This window comes from Mirounga leonina, unplaced genomic scaffold (assembly GCF_011800145.1).
Source record: "Mirounga leonina isolate KUSES-001 unplaced genomic scaffold, KU_Mleo_1.0 Mir_166, whole genome shotgun sequence".
In the NCBI taxonomy this organism is placed as follows: Eukaryota; Metazoa; Chordata; class Mammalia; order Carnivora; family Phocidae; genus Mirounga; species Mirounga leonina.
Window position 1 is genome coordinate 27,598,125 of NW_023270418.1, and position 17,623 is coordinate 27,615,747.

At 40.4% G+C, this 17,623-nt stretch overlaps 1 protein-coding gene across 1 annotated transcript; it reads left to right on the forward strand.

The window, feature by feature from the left end:
- Window positions 1–1,364: 1,364 nt before the first annotated feature.
- LOC118016312 (membrane-spanning 4-domains subfamily A member 12-like) lies at window positions 1,365–12,974 on the forward strand. The gene is made up of 6 exons (XM_035013748.1): window positions 1,365–1,989; window positions 5,710–5,847; window positions 6,439–6,495; window positions 8,673–8,789; window positions 12,574–12,684; window positions 12,873–12,974. Exons 1-6 carry the CDS (start codon window positions 1,723–1,725, stop codon window positions 12,972–12,974), a joined length of 792 nt encoding a protein of 263 aa, XP_034869639.1. The 5' UTR covers window positions 1,365–1,722.
- The last annotated feature ends 4,649 nt before the right edge of the window (window positions 12,975–17,623 follow it).

Sequence of the window (17,623 nt, forward strand, 5' to 3'; positions counted from 1 at the left end):
GCTGGCCTGCAATACCAGCTCTGTAAGCGTCCCAAGAGAGCAGTGTGGTTGGAGTGGGGAACTCCAAGGCCAAGAGCTCAGCTTTCTCGTCCTGGCTCTGCCACACGTTTTCTATGTGACCTTGATCACAGCATTTAACTTGTGTCACTTCAATTTCTCTTCTGTAAACCAAGGGTAAAGGACAGAATGATTGGAAAGGCTCTGAAATGCCAGGATTCTAGGACATAGTCTGAATAAGTGCCTCTGTTAAAATTCCAGTGTTGCAATGCGCCAGTGGACTACTCATACTTCCTGTGGTGATGAAGGCATTCAGAACTCCTTCTTTCTTAGTATTTATGGTGTACAAAAAAATGGTTTGGGGAGGATGTCTCAAAAAAGGAATCTAAGGACACTGAAGGACACTGGACATTTTTTTTTTTAAAGATTTTATTTATTTATTTGAGACAGAGAGAATGAGAGAGACATAGAGCACATGAGAGGGGGGAGGGTCAGAGGGAGAAGCAGACTCCCCGCTGAGCAGGGAGCCTGATGCGGGACCCGATCCCGGGACTCCAGGATCATGACCTGAGCCGAAGGCAGTCGCTTAACCAACTGAGCCACCCAGGTGCCCGGACACTGGACATTTTTAGGTGTCATAATTTTTTTTCAAGGATAAATAGTGACTGCTGTCCATATCTAGTTGTGCTAGTTGATTTCCAACAAAATTCCCCTTGGCCACAAAGGACCTGAGATACTCTGTGCTTCCAAAGGACAAAAATGAATAGGGAATCTCAAGAGTATTCTTCCTAAAGAACACGACAATTTAATTGGCCATATATGAATTATCTATTTGGAAAAGTAGTGACAAATAATTTTAAATCATGGACTGCCTTTCTTGCTGTCCAATTGTATTCTTGGCGCCATTAATTAGTTTTCTATTTACTGCTGTAACAAATTACCACAAATTTAGCAGCTTAAAACAATACAAATTCATTATCTGATAGTTCTGTAGGCCACCGGTTTCACTGAGCTAAGATCACAGTGTTGGCAGAGATGCATTCCTTTCCAGGGGCTCTAGGAAGAAGTTTATTTTCCTGGCTTTTTTCTGGCTTCTAGAGGCCACCCTAGTCCTTGGCTCCCAGGCCCTTCCTCCACCTTCAAAGCTAGCAGCACAGCATCTCTCTGACCCTGCTTCCACCACCACATGTCTCTAACTCTCTTCTACCTCCTTCTTCTAATTTTAAGGACCCTTGTGATTACACTAGGCCCACCCAAATAACCCAGGAAATCTCCCTGTTTTAAGGTCAGCTGACTGTCAACCCTAATTCCATTTGCAACTTTAAATCCCCTTTGTCATGTAACCCAACACACTCATGGCTTCCTAGATTAGAATGTGGACATTTCTGGGGAAGGGAAGGTGCATTATTCTGCCTACCACCATCTCTTCCCTCCCTCTGTTGTCCTTCAGATGCCATGAACTCAAGGAAGGTTAATACATACAAATACTTTACAAAATCAAATAGGAATTGGAAAATAAAATTACTCTTATCTTCCCCTCCTTCACTTCCTTTGAACTATAGGGTGTATAGATTCCAAAGTCAAATGAGGATCATGTTTACATTGGTTGTCATTGCCCATTATTTGCTCACTTGCTCTATAGTATTTACATAGAAATTTGACGTCTTTTTTTTGTGTGTGGGGTAAAGTGATCAGTTTGTTATCTTTTGTAGTACTTAGGACATAATGATGTCATCCCAGCCAACAACCCAGCCCCAAATGTATGAAACCATGCTCAGTCCTTATCCACCAAACAACGTCAAGGCTCCCAGGTCTCAACAAACCATGAGTTTCATACACCTGGGAAACCAAGCTCAGGGTGGTCAGCCTCCCCTCTTCGGGTCTCCAAGAATCATCACCAACAGTCAGCAAGACCAGGGAAACCCACAGGTGGTAATCCCAGCTACAGGAACAGCAACCATAAACTTCACAGAAGAAGCAAAGATATTAGGGGTAAGTCTACTTACTATGAGAATTTTAATTTTGCATTTGCAAGGTTATACTGTACTTATAAGTTATAGGTGGAGAGAAGTTTATGATCTCATGACCTACATTCAATCATTAAAAAGTTCTGAATGTTACTCTGGAAACTGTGTCCCTTGAAGGCAGAAATAATTCATCTGCATATAGACTTTACCCTGAGTTCACTTTATTTTAGATTCAAGAAAGACCCTAACAGGTGACAAAGGACTCTTCCTAGCAGGATGATTCAGTAACGCTGACATTATGGGAACACCACTACTTCTAGCTTGATCTCACTTCTGCAAAGGACACTTTGGGCACCCTCAATCCCGTCTCAGTAGTGCAAGCCTGGTATTTGTATATAGGTCAATTCTCATTAAAATGAACACTAACAGCTGCCTTAAAAACAGAAACAACTATAAGTGGGCAGTCTGGGGAAACTGGGTGTGGAAGAATTCCTGGCCAGTCCATCTGCTGTGCCTTTCACCCAGGGCCTGTGCAGATGTTATGACTTAACTGCCATGTTAATTCTACAAAGGGCGCTTTAAACACTCATAATCTTGTTTATGTAAGCATTGTAAGACATGCCCTACTTGTAGATGAAGACCCACCTGCAGAGACAGAATTGTTAGTTTTTGCTTTCCAGGTTCCTCATTCATGCCACTACCATTCCACGACACGGTACTGTCTCTCCCTGTGTGCAGTTCTCACTTCTCTGCTAGAGCATTCAGTAAGTTATACTTAGTGCCCACTATGTACCAGAAACTCGTCCAGCCATCTTACTACCGAGTTCAAGTTTCACTACTTTAGAAAAGTAAAAATAAGCATTGCCCCTCTAGCAGGCAGATCGAGCCTGTGGGGGTGGCCCCTCAGATCCTCCTCCTGGCAGAGAAAGGAAATTCCCTGCTCCCACTGAGCAAAGGGACAAACTGGCATCCCACAAAGCCGACCCCACACAGGTGCTGTGTGGCATCCCACAAAGCCGACCCCACACAGAGAACAAAACAGGCACCACCTCTGCCCTCACATAGACTAGAATCACAGAGCTCAGATTACACACATAAAAAAGCACCATAGTGGGCGCCTGGGTGGCTCAGTTGGTTAAACGACTGCCTTCGGCTCAGGTCATGATCCTGGAGTCCCGGGATCGAGTCCCGCATCGGGCTCCCTGCTCGGCGGGGAGTCTGCTTCTCCCTCTGGCCCTCCCCCCTCTCGTGCTTTCTCTTTCTCAAATAAATAAATAAAATCTTTAAAAAAAAAAAAAGCACTAAAGTACATGATGTGTTAGAAGGTGATACATGATTTGGACAGAATAAAGAAGTGTAAAACGGCTAATAATTAGTACCAGGCAGTGAAGGGTATGGGTAGCCATTTCAAGTTGATCAGAGTAGGCTTTCCTTAGAAGATGACATTTGAGCAAAGACATGAGGGGAGGAGCAAGCCACACAGTCATCTGGGCAAGAGCTTCCAGGTGAAGTTGGAAAGGTCTCTAGAGGAAAACGTGTGCTGTGTTTGAAGAACAGGGAGGAGGCCAGTAAAGTAGAACAGTATGATTGAGGGAGGTTGTCGCCTCCAGGAGGGCAGAGGAGGGGTGGGGGCCAGACCCTGTGAGGCCTGGAGGACAGAGGCTCTGTTTTGAACTCTGAGTGGAGTGGGGAAACCCTGGAGCATTCTGCCTGGGAACAAAGAGGTACTCAAGAAAAGCACTTTAAAGTACGGATGCTGTTTTGTTTTTAAAAGCCCCAGCTGGCAGAAGCTACTTCTTCTCCCTCAAGATTGTACACTTACGCTATTAGTAGTTCCCGGTCATAACAATGCAGGGGCCTCATGGGGTAGGACAGGGAGCATCTGCCCCAGTTGACTCAGAACTCAAAGTGGTTCTGTGGCCAAAACTCCAGAGTGAGTTAAATGGCTAAATTACCGTCTGGCCTGTAGGCAAGCTTGGCCAGTAAATGGTAGAGCCATCGTTATACCGGAAGAAAAGTAAGCCAGTATTAATCCAATATCTAACTGCCATCAAGATGACGGCAAGGATGAGAATAAGAAGTTTGTGGCCAGATGACTGAACTGCCGCTCTAAGAAAGAGCTTGTAAAAACCAATTATAATGCCTAATGCAGGAGTCCTTCAACTGAGATCCATGACTGGCTTTAGCCCATGACACCTCTGAAGTCATGTGCAAAAGTGTGGTGTGTGTATGTATGGATGTGTAAGACCAGATTTTCAAGGAGAAGATTCATAGTTTTTATTACTCTCAAAGAAATTCATTGAGTACTCATAGAAAATATTAATCTCTTAGCATTATTTAGGAAGCTGTGATTTTTTCCAATTCTGTTTTGGCTTAATAACTTAACTGTATTTAATAGCAAGTTATTGAAGAAATAAACACAGCAATCTTTGTATCTGCAGTCTTCTTGGACAGATAAGATGTAAGTTTAGGAAGAAACAAATGGTAAATCTACCGTTAGCTTCTGGCCCAAAGTACAAGCACTTACTTCTCACAAATCTGTTTATTCAGGATGAAAGAAGGTGTTCTAAGAGGTACAAAGATGTATCCTCTGTCTTTGAGAATATGCCTGGCCAATAAGAAAATGTTTGCATACCTGCAATTAAAAAAAATAACAATATAAATGAGTACAAAACCAAGTAATAAGATGTATAATTTACAGATAAAACAGAAATTTAGGAAGAAAAAAGCTTAAATTGACTAATATAATCAAGATAACTTCACAGAAGAGCTGGAGCTGAGCCTGAGGGGAGGCCATATTCAATAGCTAAAAGACATGGGTGCTGGAATCAATTTGCTGTATTAACTTTCCAGATCTGCCGCTCAGTAATTGTTTGGACATTGCTATGGTCTGAATGACCTCCCAAAACTCCTATGTTGAAATCCTAACCCTAACAATGATAGTATTAGGACGTGGGCCTTTAGGAGGTACTTATTAGTTCATGAAGGTGGAGCCTCCATGAATGGGCTTATGAAAGAGGTTCCTCAGAGATCCTGAGCCTTTTCCACTACGTGAGGACACAATGAGGAGGCACCGTTAGGAACCAGGGAGAGGGCCCTCACTAGAAGCAACCTTCATGAACTTGCAACATCCCAGTCTCCAGAACTGTGAGCAATACATTTCTGTTGTTTATAAGCTACCCGGAGGGTAGCACAGTATTTTCTTATAGCAGCCTGAGAAGACTAAAACAGACACCTCTGCATCTCCATCCAGTCGCTGGGAAGATTACATGAAACAATAAAAGTGAAGTGTTTAGAATATTATCAAATATGTAGTTAATGCCCCCAAAATTCATTGGTACTTCCTTCATGGATACTTTCCCCATAACTGGGATCTGCCATGCAGAGAATAGGTCCATCTGAAACAGCACCGAAGTCACAGTTAAAGCATTTTTTTCAGAGTCTTTTAGAGGCTCTCAGGAGACACCAATGCATGCTTAACAAGGAGCAGCTTCTAAAGAACTCTCCTTGGGCCACCCTTACAAGCCAGCCCAGATACCTCAAACAAGGCCTATGCTGTGGGCCTGGCTCCAGCATATGCCAGAATCTTCCTGGCCCACCTCTGCTGTACGTAGGCATGCCTAAAGGACACTCGTGCCTCTTGACGGAGGAGACGGTAAATATGCAATAGCAGCAATGTCAGTAATGTCTCCTTAGCGCCTGTAAATGAAGAAGCAACTTTAACACGCCTGTTTTCTTTTTTCAGGCAATCCAGATCATGATTGGATTGATGCACATTGGCTTCGGAATTATTTTAGGTTTCATGAGCGTCATTTATGGACAAGCTTTGGGATTTGCTTCCTTTGCTCTTATTAGTGGATATCCATTCTGGGGTGGCATCTCTGTGAGTAGACTGCTAGAACACCTCTCCTTCTCAGTTTATCAAGGACGGCCCCAGCCTATGCACAACTCATTTTCTGATAAGCCCCGCATCAGATCAGCTGGAAAATTGATAAATAACAGCTCTGGTTGGTTATAAACAAGGGAGAACTTCTGTCCTCCATTTTAACCTGCAGTTTAAACTCATACCCTCAAGTTTACTCTGATCAAGTAACCAATAAGCCAAAATTTTAGTTCCCAATTACATTTTAGATGGAAATGTATGCACTGGGTGGAGAGGCAAAAGGAGGTGATGGGGAGCATGATTAAAAATATGCAAGTGATAATGACAAGAGACTGAGCTGTGAGCTCAGAGATCATCAGAACAGGTAAGCTCACAAAAAAATGAGCTCCTTACATGTGAGAAACTAAAGAAACAAATGGAGAAGTCAAACAAACAATCTCTGAAAGTTACTCCAGAAAAATGGAGAAGCATGAGAGGAATTTTTGAGAGGGAAACTAGGTGAACATAAATCGACCAATCTTTCCTGCAAAGAGAGAAGCTCCCAGAATTGAAGAACCCATCTTTCATAAATAAATGTGTCTGTTTCTACAGTTCATTACTACTGGTACTCTCTCTGTACTGGCGCCCAAGAAACTTTCTCCTAGTCTGGTAAGTCAGAATGTTTCCACTTTTTAAAGTCTTTTGAAGATTCATTAGTTGATTTGGAGAGGAAAATTGAGAAAGCGGATTCAGCAAATGCAAAGGGGAACACTTTTTCCCAAAAATATTTCTTTTTTTCTTTTTTTTTTTAAAGATTTTATTTATTTATTTGACAGAGAGAGATACGGCGAGAGAGGGAACACAAGCGGGGGAGTGGGAGAGGGAGAAGCAGGCTTCCCGCTGAGCCAGGAGCCCGATGCGGGGCTCGATCCCAGGACCCTGGGATCATGACCTGAACCGAAGGCAGACGCTTAACGACTGAGCCACCCAGGTGTCCTGATCTTTTTTTTTTTTAAGATTTTATTTATTTGAGAGAGATTGAGAGAATGAGTGGGGGGAGGGGCAGAGGGAGAAGCAGACCCCCTGCTGAGCAGGGAGCCCGATGCGGGACTCGATCCCGGGACTCCAGGATCATGACCTGAGCCGAAGGCAGACGCTTCACGACTGAGCCACCCAGGCGCCCCCCCAAAAATATTTCTATTGACTGCCTTCACGACATGCGTGCCCCAGCATGGTCCACACGATTTGCCACTCATAAATGGAAGAGCCCCACCTTCTGACTCTTCAATCACAAAAGTGAGAAGTGGTACAGATAAAGTTGTTTAGCTTTATCCTAAAAGCTGCCTGGCTCAGCTGGGTCACACTGCATTAGGGGAAGTCCAAAGCAGAAGACAGGAGCCAGGAAATACCCAGCTGCCATTTCACTATCAAAGGCTCTATTATTCATTGGCCGTTTCTCAGTTCTGCCTTGCCTTGTATTTTTATTTTTTATTTGCACATATCTATTTTTACTCAGATTTGACTTTTGTTTTACACTGTGTTAAATCATCACTAAAAGCACCAACTGGGTACACAAAGAGTTTATAAAAATAATCACTGAGACAGGTCTTCCAATTCTCTTGGTCACAGCTCTCCACCTTTTACAATTTGCTGGTCTACTTTTGAAACAGGGGAAAATGATTGGCCAAGAAATTGTGACAACTAAAGCACAGGTGGTTTCAAGATGACATTTAATCCAGCACAAGAGGAAAGAATGGGAAAATGGGAACACAGAATCCTGCCGCTCATGTTCTCCTAGACACCAGAGACTAGACTGGAGACTAGAACAGACACTGAACTAGCACTAAACACGAGACTAGAAACTAAAGACCAGGCTAAACCAAACTGAACTAAACGAATCAGCCTAATCCCAATTAACCACTTCTGTCGTAATCAAAAAACGAAGTAGAACACCCTTACTCTGCACCATTTATGGATCCTTCCCTCTAACTGAGGTTGTTTGTCCCAGCACAGAATCTGTCAAAATCTTCTTGTGGAAACAGGAAAGTTTTGTACTCTACCCACACACCTCTACCCACAAAAGCCTAATGAGTTCCTCATTCTAAATCTGGGGTTTTTTAGCTAGTCCCTAGAAAGACTTCAGGGTTTTTGTCAATTTCTAAATTTATTAGCAAAGATGCTTTTGTTTTTTTTTTTAAAGATTTTTATTTATTTATTTGACGGAGACACAGTGAGAGAGGGAACACAAGCAGGGGGAGTGGGAGAGGGAGAAGCAGGCTTCCCGCCGAGCAGGGAGCCTGATGCGGGACTCGATCCTGGGACTCCAGGATCATGACCTGAGCTGAAGGCAGACGCTTAACGACTGAGCCACCCAGGCGCCCCAGCAAAGATGCTTTTGCACACATACTTTTCCACCTATAAAATTGGATGCTACGTAGTATTACCTCATACGGTAGTTGTAAGAGTTTCATGAGATACTGTATTTAAATAATTTAATACAGCTCCTGTCACAGAAAAATGCTCATTAATGGTTTATTTGTTGTTTTATTACTTTAAAAAGGTAATATAATTGTTATTGTGTGTGAGGCTTTTAGGCAAACCTAATAGATGAGCTTCTGCTTTGCGTTATTTACATTTTTCTACAGACTTCAGAAGTACACTACATTTAGGCTGCATGCAGAATAGTTTTCATGAAAACTCAGAAAGTCAGAGAAAAAAAAGTCATTTCAGCTTCAAAAATTTTTTCAAGATTTCAGAGATTAAGAACCATTACATTTGGCTGATTCTTACTTCATTTAATTTTTTTTCTCCTATATATGATTTATTTTTCCTGTCATCTCCATTAGATCAAAAGCAGCTTAGGAATGAACATTGTCAGTGCTTTCTTTGCCTTCATTGGAGTGATTCTGCTGCTGATAGACGTAAGCATCAATGGCCTACCCAACCAAGACTACTGGGCAGTTGTAAGTACCCCATGATCTACCACATGCTCCTCTCCACTCCCACACAGCAGGTCTATTTTTTTATCTCTTATGACTGTACAGTAGCCCTAGTGGAAAATCCCTTTTTCTATTCCAGCCCTACTCCTGGTCATATGATCTCTAGGACTGCAGAAAAAGTAGGAGAGCTACCTCTACAGATGGACTGGGGCAGAAAGGGCATCCTTTATTAGTCTCACTGTTAATCACGTGAACAATGGGGAAAACACTTAAAGATACCAAGATAGAATTTTCCAAAGATTTTAACTTCTATGTAAATAAGATAGTCAAGTTATTGAGTAGTTTTATTTTAGAGTAAGAATGGGATGAGGGGAAATTGGCTGCAACAAGGACATTTCACTTTTATTAGAGAAACTCAAAGAATGAAACAACTTCAAAATGAAACACATGCCTCTGAATGTTCTCAAAATAGAATCATCCATTCATTATCATATTAGGCAAAGCATGGACTCTGACAATTACCCCAAGAGCAGAGAAAGTGTACGGAAGTTCTTATAAGAAGGCAAGAATATGAGGGAACTTTTTGGTATGAGGGAACTTTTTGGTAAGAGTGGTAGAGAGAAGCAAGAACACAAAATTTATCCTCTATAATAGCAAACCAAAAAACAAAAATTACTCAAAAACTACCTTTTAAATTGGCATCCAAGTAAAAAACCAAATGATTCTGCTGTGTCTCGAGGTGATAGAGGAAAGTACAGCTCCTGATCCTGTCTTTTATTCCCCAGAAACAAAACTAAGAAAAGCAGGACACCAAAAAATACAGACAAGTCTCACTAATGCTCTCCAATCTGGAGCTAAGAAGACTTAGGTGGAGAGCAGTCAATTCTAAGAAAGGTACCCCTGGGTGGCTCAGTCAGTTAAGCATCTGACTTCAGCTCAGGTCATGATCTCAGGATCCTAGGATCGAGCTCCACATCCAGCTCACCACTCAGCAGGAAGTCTGCTTATCCCTCCCCCTCTCCCCTCCCCCTGCTTGTGCACTCACTGTCTCTCTAATAAATAAAATCTTTAAAAATAAAAAGAACGTATAAAGCAAATCCTGAATGGTAAAAGCCCTTGTGTAGCACCTCAGGACCTCAAGAAAAGTAGGAAATGTCACCAGAATTAACATATTCCAGTGCACCTTGATAACGTGGGGGAATGAACAGAAATCCACAGGAACAGAATATACCTCTGACCTTGGAGCAGGTCTGAGTATAGACATTTCTCAAAAGAAAGAGAAAGCAAAGTCTACATTCACTAGCAAGAATTGTGCTCAGTGCCAACTAAGCCATTTCTTTCACTGCTACAGCTGCATGGTTAGCATTCCGTAAAATGAACATAAAACAGTATCTGGCCCTGAAATTGAAGCTGGAAACAAGGAAGACAAAGTGGATGTAGTTAAGTAGAAATATAATCAAGGAAAACTCACCTATACCATATCTGAACAAACATAAAGCCTATATACAGTTGTTCACTTTAAGAACAAGAAAATTGAAAAAATAAAAATGGTAGGGAAACTATCCAAATACATTAGAGTGATTAAAGGCAGAAATGAAAGGAAAAAAGACTAAAGATTTCCGTGGGTTAGTGGGTCAGCAGGAACACTCAGATGTCTATTATTTATTTTGAATAAACAATACAATTCAACTGATTGGAATAAAAGACGTATCAGATGATAAAATGGCACAAACACATGTGCCTTCCCTCTTCCTCACAAGATGTGCCCTGGTTTGATGGGGATATGAGTCACATAAATCAGGAATACACTGAGTATCCTCATTCTCATGGTTAGATTCCTTACTGATCTGGAAAGCCACATCCTCAAATTTTAGCTCAAATTCCTGTTCTATGAAACAGTGACTCTAGTCTGTGATTACCACGTGACCCAGACATAGCACTTGGATTTCAGGAATTCGTATTCAATTCAATCCTAGGTATACGTTTTTCAATTTAACAAAGAGACAGCAAAAGGGATTTCCAAGAAGCAGGTCAGGCCATGTTATACCATAGCATGTCAGTGGTACAGATTAAAAAAAAATATGGAAGAAACATTACCCAATTATCTATAGAAGATTCCTCATGAGCATTTTATACTATTGAAAATCATTAATAAGAAAATAAAATGACAGAAGGAAAAAAAGAACACTGCAGCACTATAGAAACCAACTGAGTACGCCAAACCACTATGATAGATCTAGTGAAGAAATCATATCTTTACTAGATAGATCTAGCAAGAAATAGAATGGACTCAGATAAAAATGGTAGAGAGAAAAACTGTAATCACAGTCCTCTCAGAAGAAAATGACAAATATATTAAATAATTAGAGAGATGATAAACACGGAAGACAGGCAAGTTTCATCCAACATAATAAGTGGTGTCCCTGTGTTAGAGAATCCAACAAATGGTACAAAAAAAAAGTATCCAGTAATACTGAAAAAAAGATCCTGAAATAAGAGAATAACTGAATTTGTACATTGAAAGGGAATAACCTATACTGGGAGAAAGAGATGTAAAATAATTGAGATAGATGACATAGATACAAAGATAAGATAGAAGGTACAACAAAGGATTTTTTAAGGTTTCAGGCAGAAAAACCCAATTACCTGTGAGCTGGAAAAAAATCAGTGTGGCTCAGTCGCCACCACAGCAATGTTCAATGAGGGAAGACAATAAAGCAATGTCATAAAATTCTGATGAACAGAAATTGTGACTCAAGAATAACACATCCAATAAAATTCTTGTACAAGTATAAAAGCAAAAAGAAGATACTCTCAGTAAACAACAACACTGGTGCTTTAAAAAAAAAAAAAAAGGAATATTCTACCATAAAGGAGATAAATTAAGATCAGAAAGGCAGGGAAAAGCACTTAAAGAGATGAGTGAAGAGCACTAAACCATTTAAATATTCATCTAAGACTGTAAGACTGAACAACTGGAGAAATTACAGTTACAGAAGTGAATATAAAGCTTTTAATGTTCACCACCCCCCAAAAAAAGTGAAAAAATGATATAACCACCAAAAACTGGGAGGTGAAGAGAGGGAACATGAGAGAAATATCAAATGAGAGTGCCACTTGGCTCATTTTTCATAGCAGTCATTTCATACTGTCTAAAATAGAAACTTGTTGGTTTAAAATTACTTCAACTTCTTCATGGATTCCCTAAACTTTCAATTTTTGCAGACTTAATTTACTTATTTCTACTCTTTTAAAAATCAAGTAATACTTTTACTTCAAAACAGTAAGTACAAAACCATTCCATTCTTCAAGAACAATGTTTCTTTCTCTTGTTCTCTCATCCCCTCTCTCGTTCTGCTTCCTCTCTTGCTGTCTCTCCATGCATCCATTTCTCTATCTGCCTTTTGGCCTCTACATACAGATCTAGAATAATAGGCATCAAATTTCAATTTTGCTTATTTCTAGGCAGTGACATTAGGAATAATCAACTGTTTTCTATATAGCTTGATTTCTTTTAATAAGTAGGTTACATTTTTATAAAAACAAGAAAGCCATTAAAAGAAAAAAATATATACTTCCTTTCTGATGTTTCTAAATAGTCTGCTGGAGAAAAGGAAAATCTTCTGGCATTTTAAATTCAAAATTAATTCACATTCCCAGGAAATAAGCATTTGATGATAATAGAGAAACAATCACGGAGTAAGTTGAGTAAGAGCAATGGCACATTTGATGAGTCAATAACTTTTTGAAGCTTGTGCGAAGACTTCTTGATTAGTCAACATTTTGGTATGTTTTTTCCTGATTTCAGCTTTCTGGGAAAGGAATTGCAGCCATGCTGATTATCTTCTCTCTCTTGGAGTTCTGCACAAATTGTACTACAGCCTATTTTGCCAAACAAGCAATCACCAAAACCAACAGGGTGAGCTGGGCCTCTTCTCTGTAAAATATTCTGTGTATGTGCTGGAGAAATACAGACAAGTGTCAGCTAAATCCCACTGTGGGTTAACAAGAGTGCACTTTGTCCTTGAGTCATGGGGCAGGGAGGAGGATGGGGCACAGGACCGAATAGGACTGTAGTAATAATACTGCTTGTTTTATTCATTCCAGCCTGTCCTGGTTATTCCCAATGTGTATACAGCCAGCCCCATGGCACCAGGGTTTTCCTCAGCTCCTCCCAGAAACGATGGCTACCTCACTTACGCCACTTAAAACAAAAAGGAGAGGCACCTGGGTGGCACAATCGGTGGAGCATCCGACTTGTGGTTTCCGCTCGGGTTGTGATCGTGGAATGGAGCCTCGCGTCAGACTTCGCACTCAGCGCGGAGTCAGCTTCAGATTCTCTCTCCCTCTCCTCTGCCCCTCCTACTCATGTGCACACACACTCCCCCCTCACCCTAAAATAAATAAAAAGTCTTTAAAAAGAATTTGGCTAAAAACAAAAAGGAGCACCATGCAATCTCATGAGGTTAAACTGCTCTGCGGGAACTTCTTAAGAAGCTGGCCTCTACTGTCCATGATGATTGCTCATCTTTCAAGACTGTGTTTGAGATTTTTCTTAGTTTATCACTAATGATAACTGCATGTATTTCCTTGCCACTGTTTCTTCCTACATACCATTACCACGCTGGCGAGGCGGATGGCCAGAAGGCTGAAAATGGCTCACAGTATTTTGTACGTTAATTTCATCAAACCCTGCCTCCTGGATAGCTACAAAGCTTTGCTATTTACAGAGTATTTTCATGTACATTAATCTCATTTGCAATAGGGCAAGAACAGGCCAAGGATGGTACACTGAGGGAGTTCTATTTGGGTTATGGCTGTTTTGTTTCTGAAACGGGGAAAACATGGGCATGTTTAAAAGCCAATGGGAACAATCCAGATAAGACAGAAAGCTATTGAATATACTAGAGAAAAGGGATGATTGCAGTGTATCAAGAAATCAAAAGTGTATATGGAAGGCATGGCCTAAGTCATGAGGAAGGGTGGTTTATCCACATAACAGAAAGAGAGGAAGATGTCATTGTTGCAGATATCAGTAGGTTTGCAGGGATGGTACAGAGTACGTAGGAGGCTCCATTACGATGGCTCATGTCGTCCCCATCAAAGCAGAAGTGAGGTCATGCCCAACGTGGGGACCATGTGTATAATCAGAATATTAAACAGAAAGGGTAGTGTTGGAAAAGTCATGGAAATAGAGAATAAACTAATAAGAGAAACAGAAGAGGACTGCCAGGCTGTACCGAGGGCACATTTGAAGGAGGGGTCACAAATTTATAGCACAAACAAACTGTCTGCTTCAGCAAGACTTGGCTGCTCAGTGTGAATCCAGATAAAGTGCCTATTTGGTTTCATCCAGGATTAGGGTTTTGCAAGAGGGAATGATAAAATAGCAAAGTGGCAAAAAAGTGTGGGATATCGCCAAAAGTATTGCTGCAATGATGGACTATGAATCTAAACTGGATTAAGGGGAGAAGAAAAGAAAAAAGGACAGATCAATTGATCAAAAATTGCTATCTGCCTTTCTCCAGCAGAGCGGTTAAAGATCAAATAAGAGAACATTATGTGAAAACGGTTTGGAAACAGCAAAACAATGCCTATTTTTGAAGCTTGAGAATTATTTTTAAAAGCCAAATGGGACAAAACATATAAGGAAAGAGTAGGTAGAGAAATCAAAATCAAGGAGGAGGCAGATGAGAAGAATGCAATTTCTGTATCTGGGAAAGCAGATGTATTATGTCAGGTGAATGTTACATAGTTCCAAATTTCCTGCTCTGCGTGGGTCCCAACTATTCAGCAATCTGGGTGATCAGGAATGCTGTGTCCTTTACCATGAAGCTTGGCAGCTAAGTGAAAGTAAAGACATATAGTCCATGGTCTGAGGGTCTAGGAACTAAACAGTGTCCCCAGAATGGTTGTAGGATTGGCATACCGTAAATCTATATAAACGACTTAAAAAGTAAGACTTGCTTTATGGAAGAGAAGCATTTCTAGCAAAGTTGATTTTTGAAATAAATTTCCATCAAACATATTCCATTTTCATTTTACTTTAGTAGTAGTAATAATGATAATAGCAAATATTTAGCCCACTCTATGTGCTAGGTGCATCCCCAAACACTTACATAAGTTAATACACTTAATGCTCACAACACCCCTGTGAAACAAGTACTGTAATCAGCATCATTTCCAGATGAGAAAACTATAGCAGAAAGATTAAAAACTTGCCATTAAGACACGCAGTTAGCATAGACGGAAGCATGAATTCGAACCCAGGCAGTCTGGCTCCTAAGTTCAGGCAGTGCTCCTAACCATTATTCCCACTCTTCTCATTCTGGGATAGAATCAGAGATTAGTAGCTCCAAAACAAGCAAACAAACAAACATGTTTCTCTATAGTAAACCTGTAGTACATGTGTAAAGAACCACCTAACTCTCTGATGGGAGAGAAGGGTTTTAGTGATATAATACCACTACTTTCAGGACTTGCCTCCTGAAAGTTACCCTGTTACTTTTTATTTATTTATTTTTTTGATGTTTGGTATGTTAGGTGTATTTTTTTTATTATGTTATGTTAATCCCCATATATTACATCATTAGTTTTTGATGTAGTGTTCCATGATTCATTGTTTGTGCATAACACCCAGTGCTCCATGCAGAACGTGCCCTCTTTAATACCCATCACCAGGCTAACCCATCCCCCCACCCCCTCCCCTGTAGAACCCTCAGTTTGTTTTTCAGAGTCCATCGTCTCTCATGGTTCGTCTCCCCCTCCGATTTCCTCCCCTTCATTCTTCCCCTCCTGCTATCTTCTTCTTCTTTTTTTTTTTAACATATAATGTATTATTTGCTTCAGAGGTACAGATCTATGATTCAACAGTCTTGCACACTTCACAGCGCTCACTATAGCACATACCCTCCCCAATGTCCATCACCCAGCCACCCCATCCCTCCCACCCCCCACCACTCCAGCAACCCTCAGTTTGTTTCCTGAGATTAAGAATTCCTCATATCAGTGAGGTCATATGATACATGTCTTTCTCTGATTGACTTATTTCACTCAGCATAATACCTCCGAAGGGGTATGTGCACCACGATGTTTATAGCAGCAATGTCCACAAAAGCCAAACTGTGGAAAGAGCCAAGATGTTCATCGATAGATGAATGGATAAAGAAGATGTGGTATATATACATATATATATATATATATATACACATACACACACATATATACAATGGAATATTATGCAGCCATCAAAAAGTATTATACCCTGTTACTTTTAATCCCACCTGAGAGTCCCTTAACTCAATATCTAGAGTGTCAATGGATTTGCCCCCCTAACTCCTCTTTTTGCTGGAGAGTCAAAAGATGCTAATAGATTTGATTTGGGTTTCAACCATCTAAAATTTGTATTTTAAGTTGAGGCTATAAAGTGTAAAAAACAAGACTGCCTACTTCTACAATTTTAACTATGCTGTAAGCATAAAATTCTTATATAGTGGATTCATTTTAAACAATGCAATCATGTTTTTATGCAACTGGGGAAGGTATTCATTTACTAATCAAAATTAACTGAGTGCCTACTCTGTACAGGGCACTGTTCCGCGTGCTTGAGAAAAACAAAGATGCCGTTCCTTGGATACTTATGTCATCTAAGCGTTAGACTTCCTGTAAAAAATAAAATCAAAGTTTAATTTTAAGTTTAAAATCTTCTAAGCTTTCTAAAAATGCACCTGCGACCCAAGACCTGATTATATCCCAGCACAGAAGTCATATGCCTATTACTAATACTAAATTACTAAAATACTAAATTACCTAAAATACTAATACTAAATTATTAAAGGACTTATGGATTTTCATTCTGGATTATCTAAAAACATACTCATTTATTTATTCATTTGCCCAGAAAAATATATTACATTACTACTTTGTGACCAAACACTGTGCTAAGCTATTACATAAAATTAAGGTTTTACATACTTTTTATTTAGGGTAATATAAAACAGGATAGAGCAGGCTTTATCTTAATACCAGTATATACATGCTTTTTTCACATAAAAGTAATAAATGCTGGGTTTGAGTACCAAGACTTCGCTCAAGAAATATAACTGAAGCTATACAAGGAAAACCCAAGTGCGTCCTATATTTAGTGTCTTCCCTCCTCAGAAAAACACAGGTTATTATTAGATTTCTAGAGCTCCAGGACGTCAACCAATTCTAAATTCTAAGACTTAGGTCAAGATTTCATGAAATGCATGGATTCAGAGTTATCTTTCCAGAATCTACAAATACATCATAGATACATACGTATCACTGATTCATGCCAGGCCTACACAACATTTCTGAAAGGTTTTTCCAGAGTCTATTTTGCATTTGTTAAATCCCTTTAAAAATCAATCAGTCACAACTGTCCCCTTATCCCATGGAGCAGATGCTGGCCAAACCCATCCTAAATTTGGGTGACTGGGATGGAAGTGCCAAGGGTCCCCAGGCATCTATTTGTAGGAGAGATTTGAATCAGGAGAAAAGATCTTGCAGGAAGCTTTGAGTTCAAGTATCTAAAGATCAAGCTGAAAGTGCAGGACATGAAGTCCAGTTCCCAGCCTGGGTCAAACCAGATTTGATCCCCATAGAGAAAGGGGGGTTCTCATTTGCACATGGACTATGACGAGGCTCCTGCTCTGTGAGGAAGACTGAAGAAAATGCAAGACTTCGCTCTAAAAATGGAGACCCCTTGCTTGGTGATGACCATTGACAGCAGGCTCCCTGCTCAGCGGGGTGTCTGCTTCTCCCTCTCCCTCTGCCCCTCCCCACAAGCAGATACTTATTATTTACAAGTAATAAATGCTGGAGTTGAGTACAAA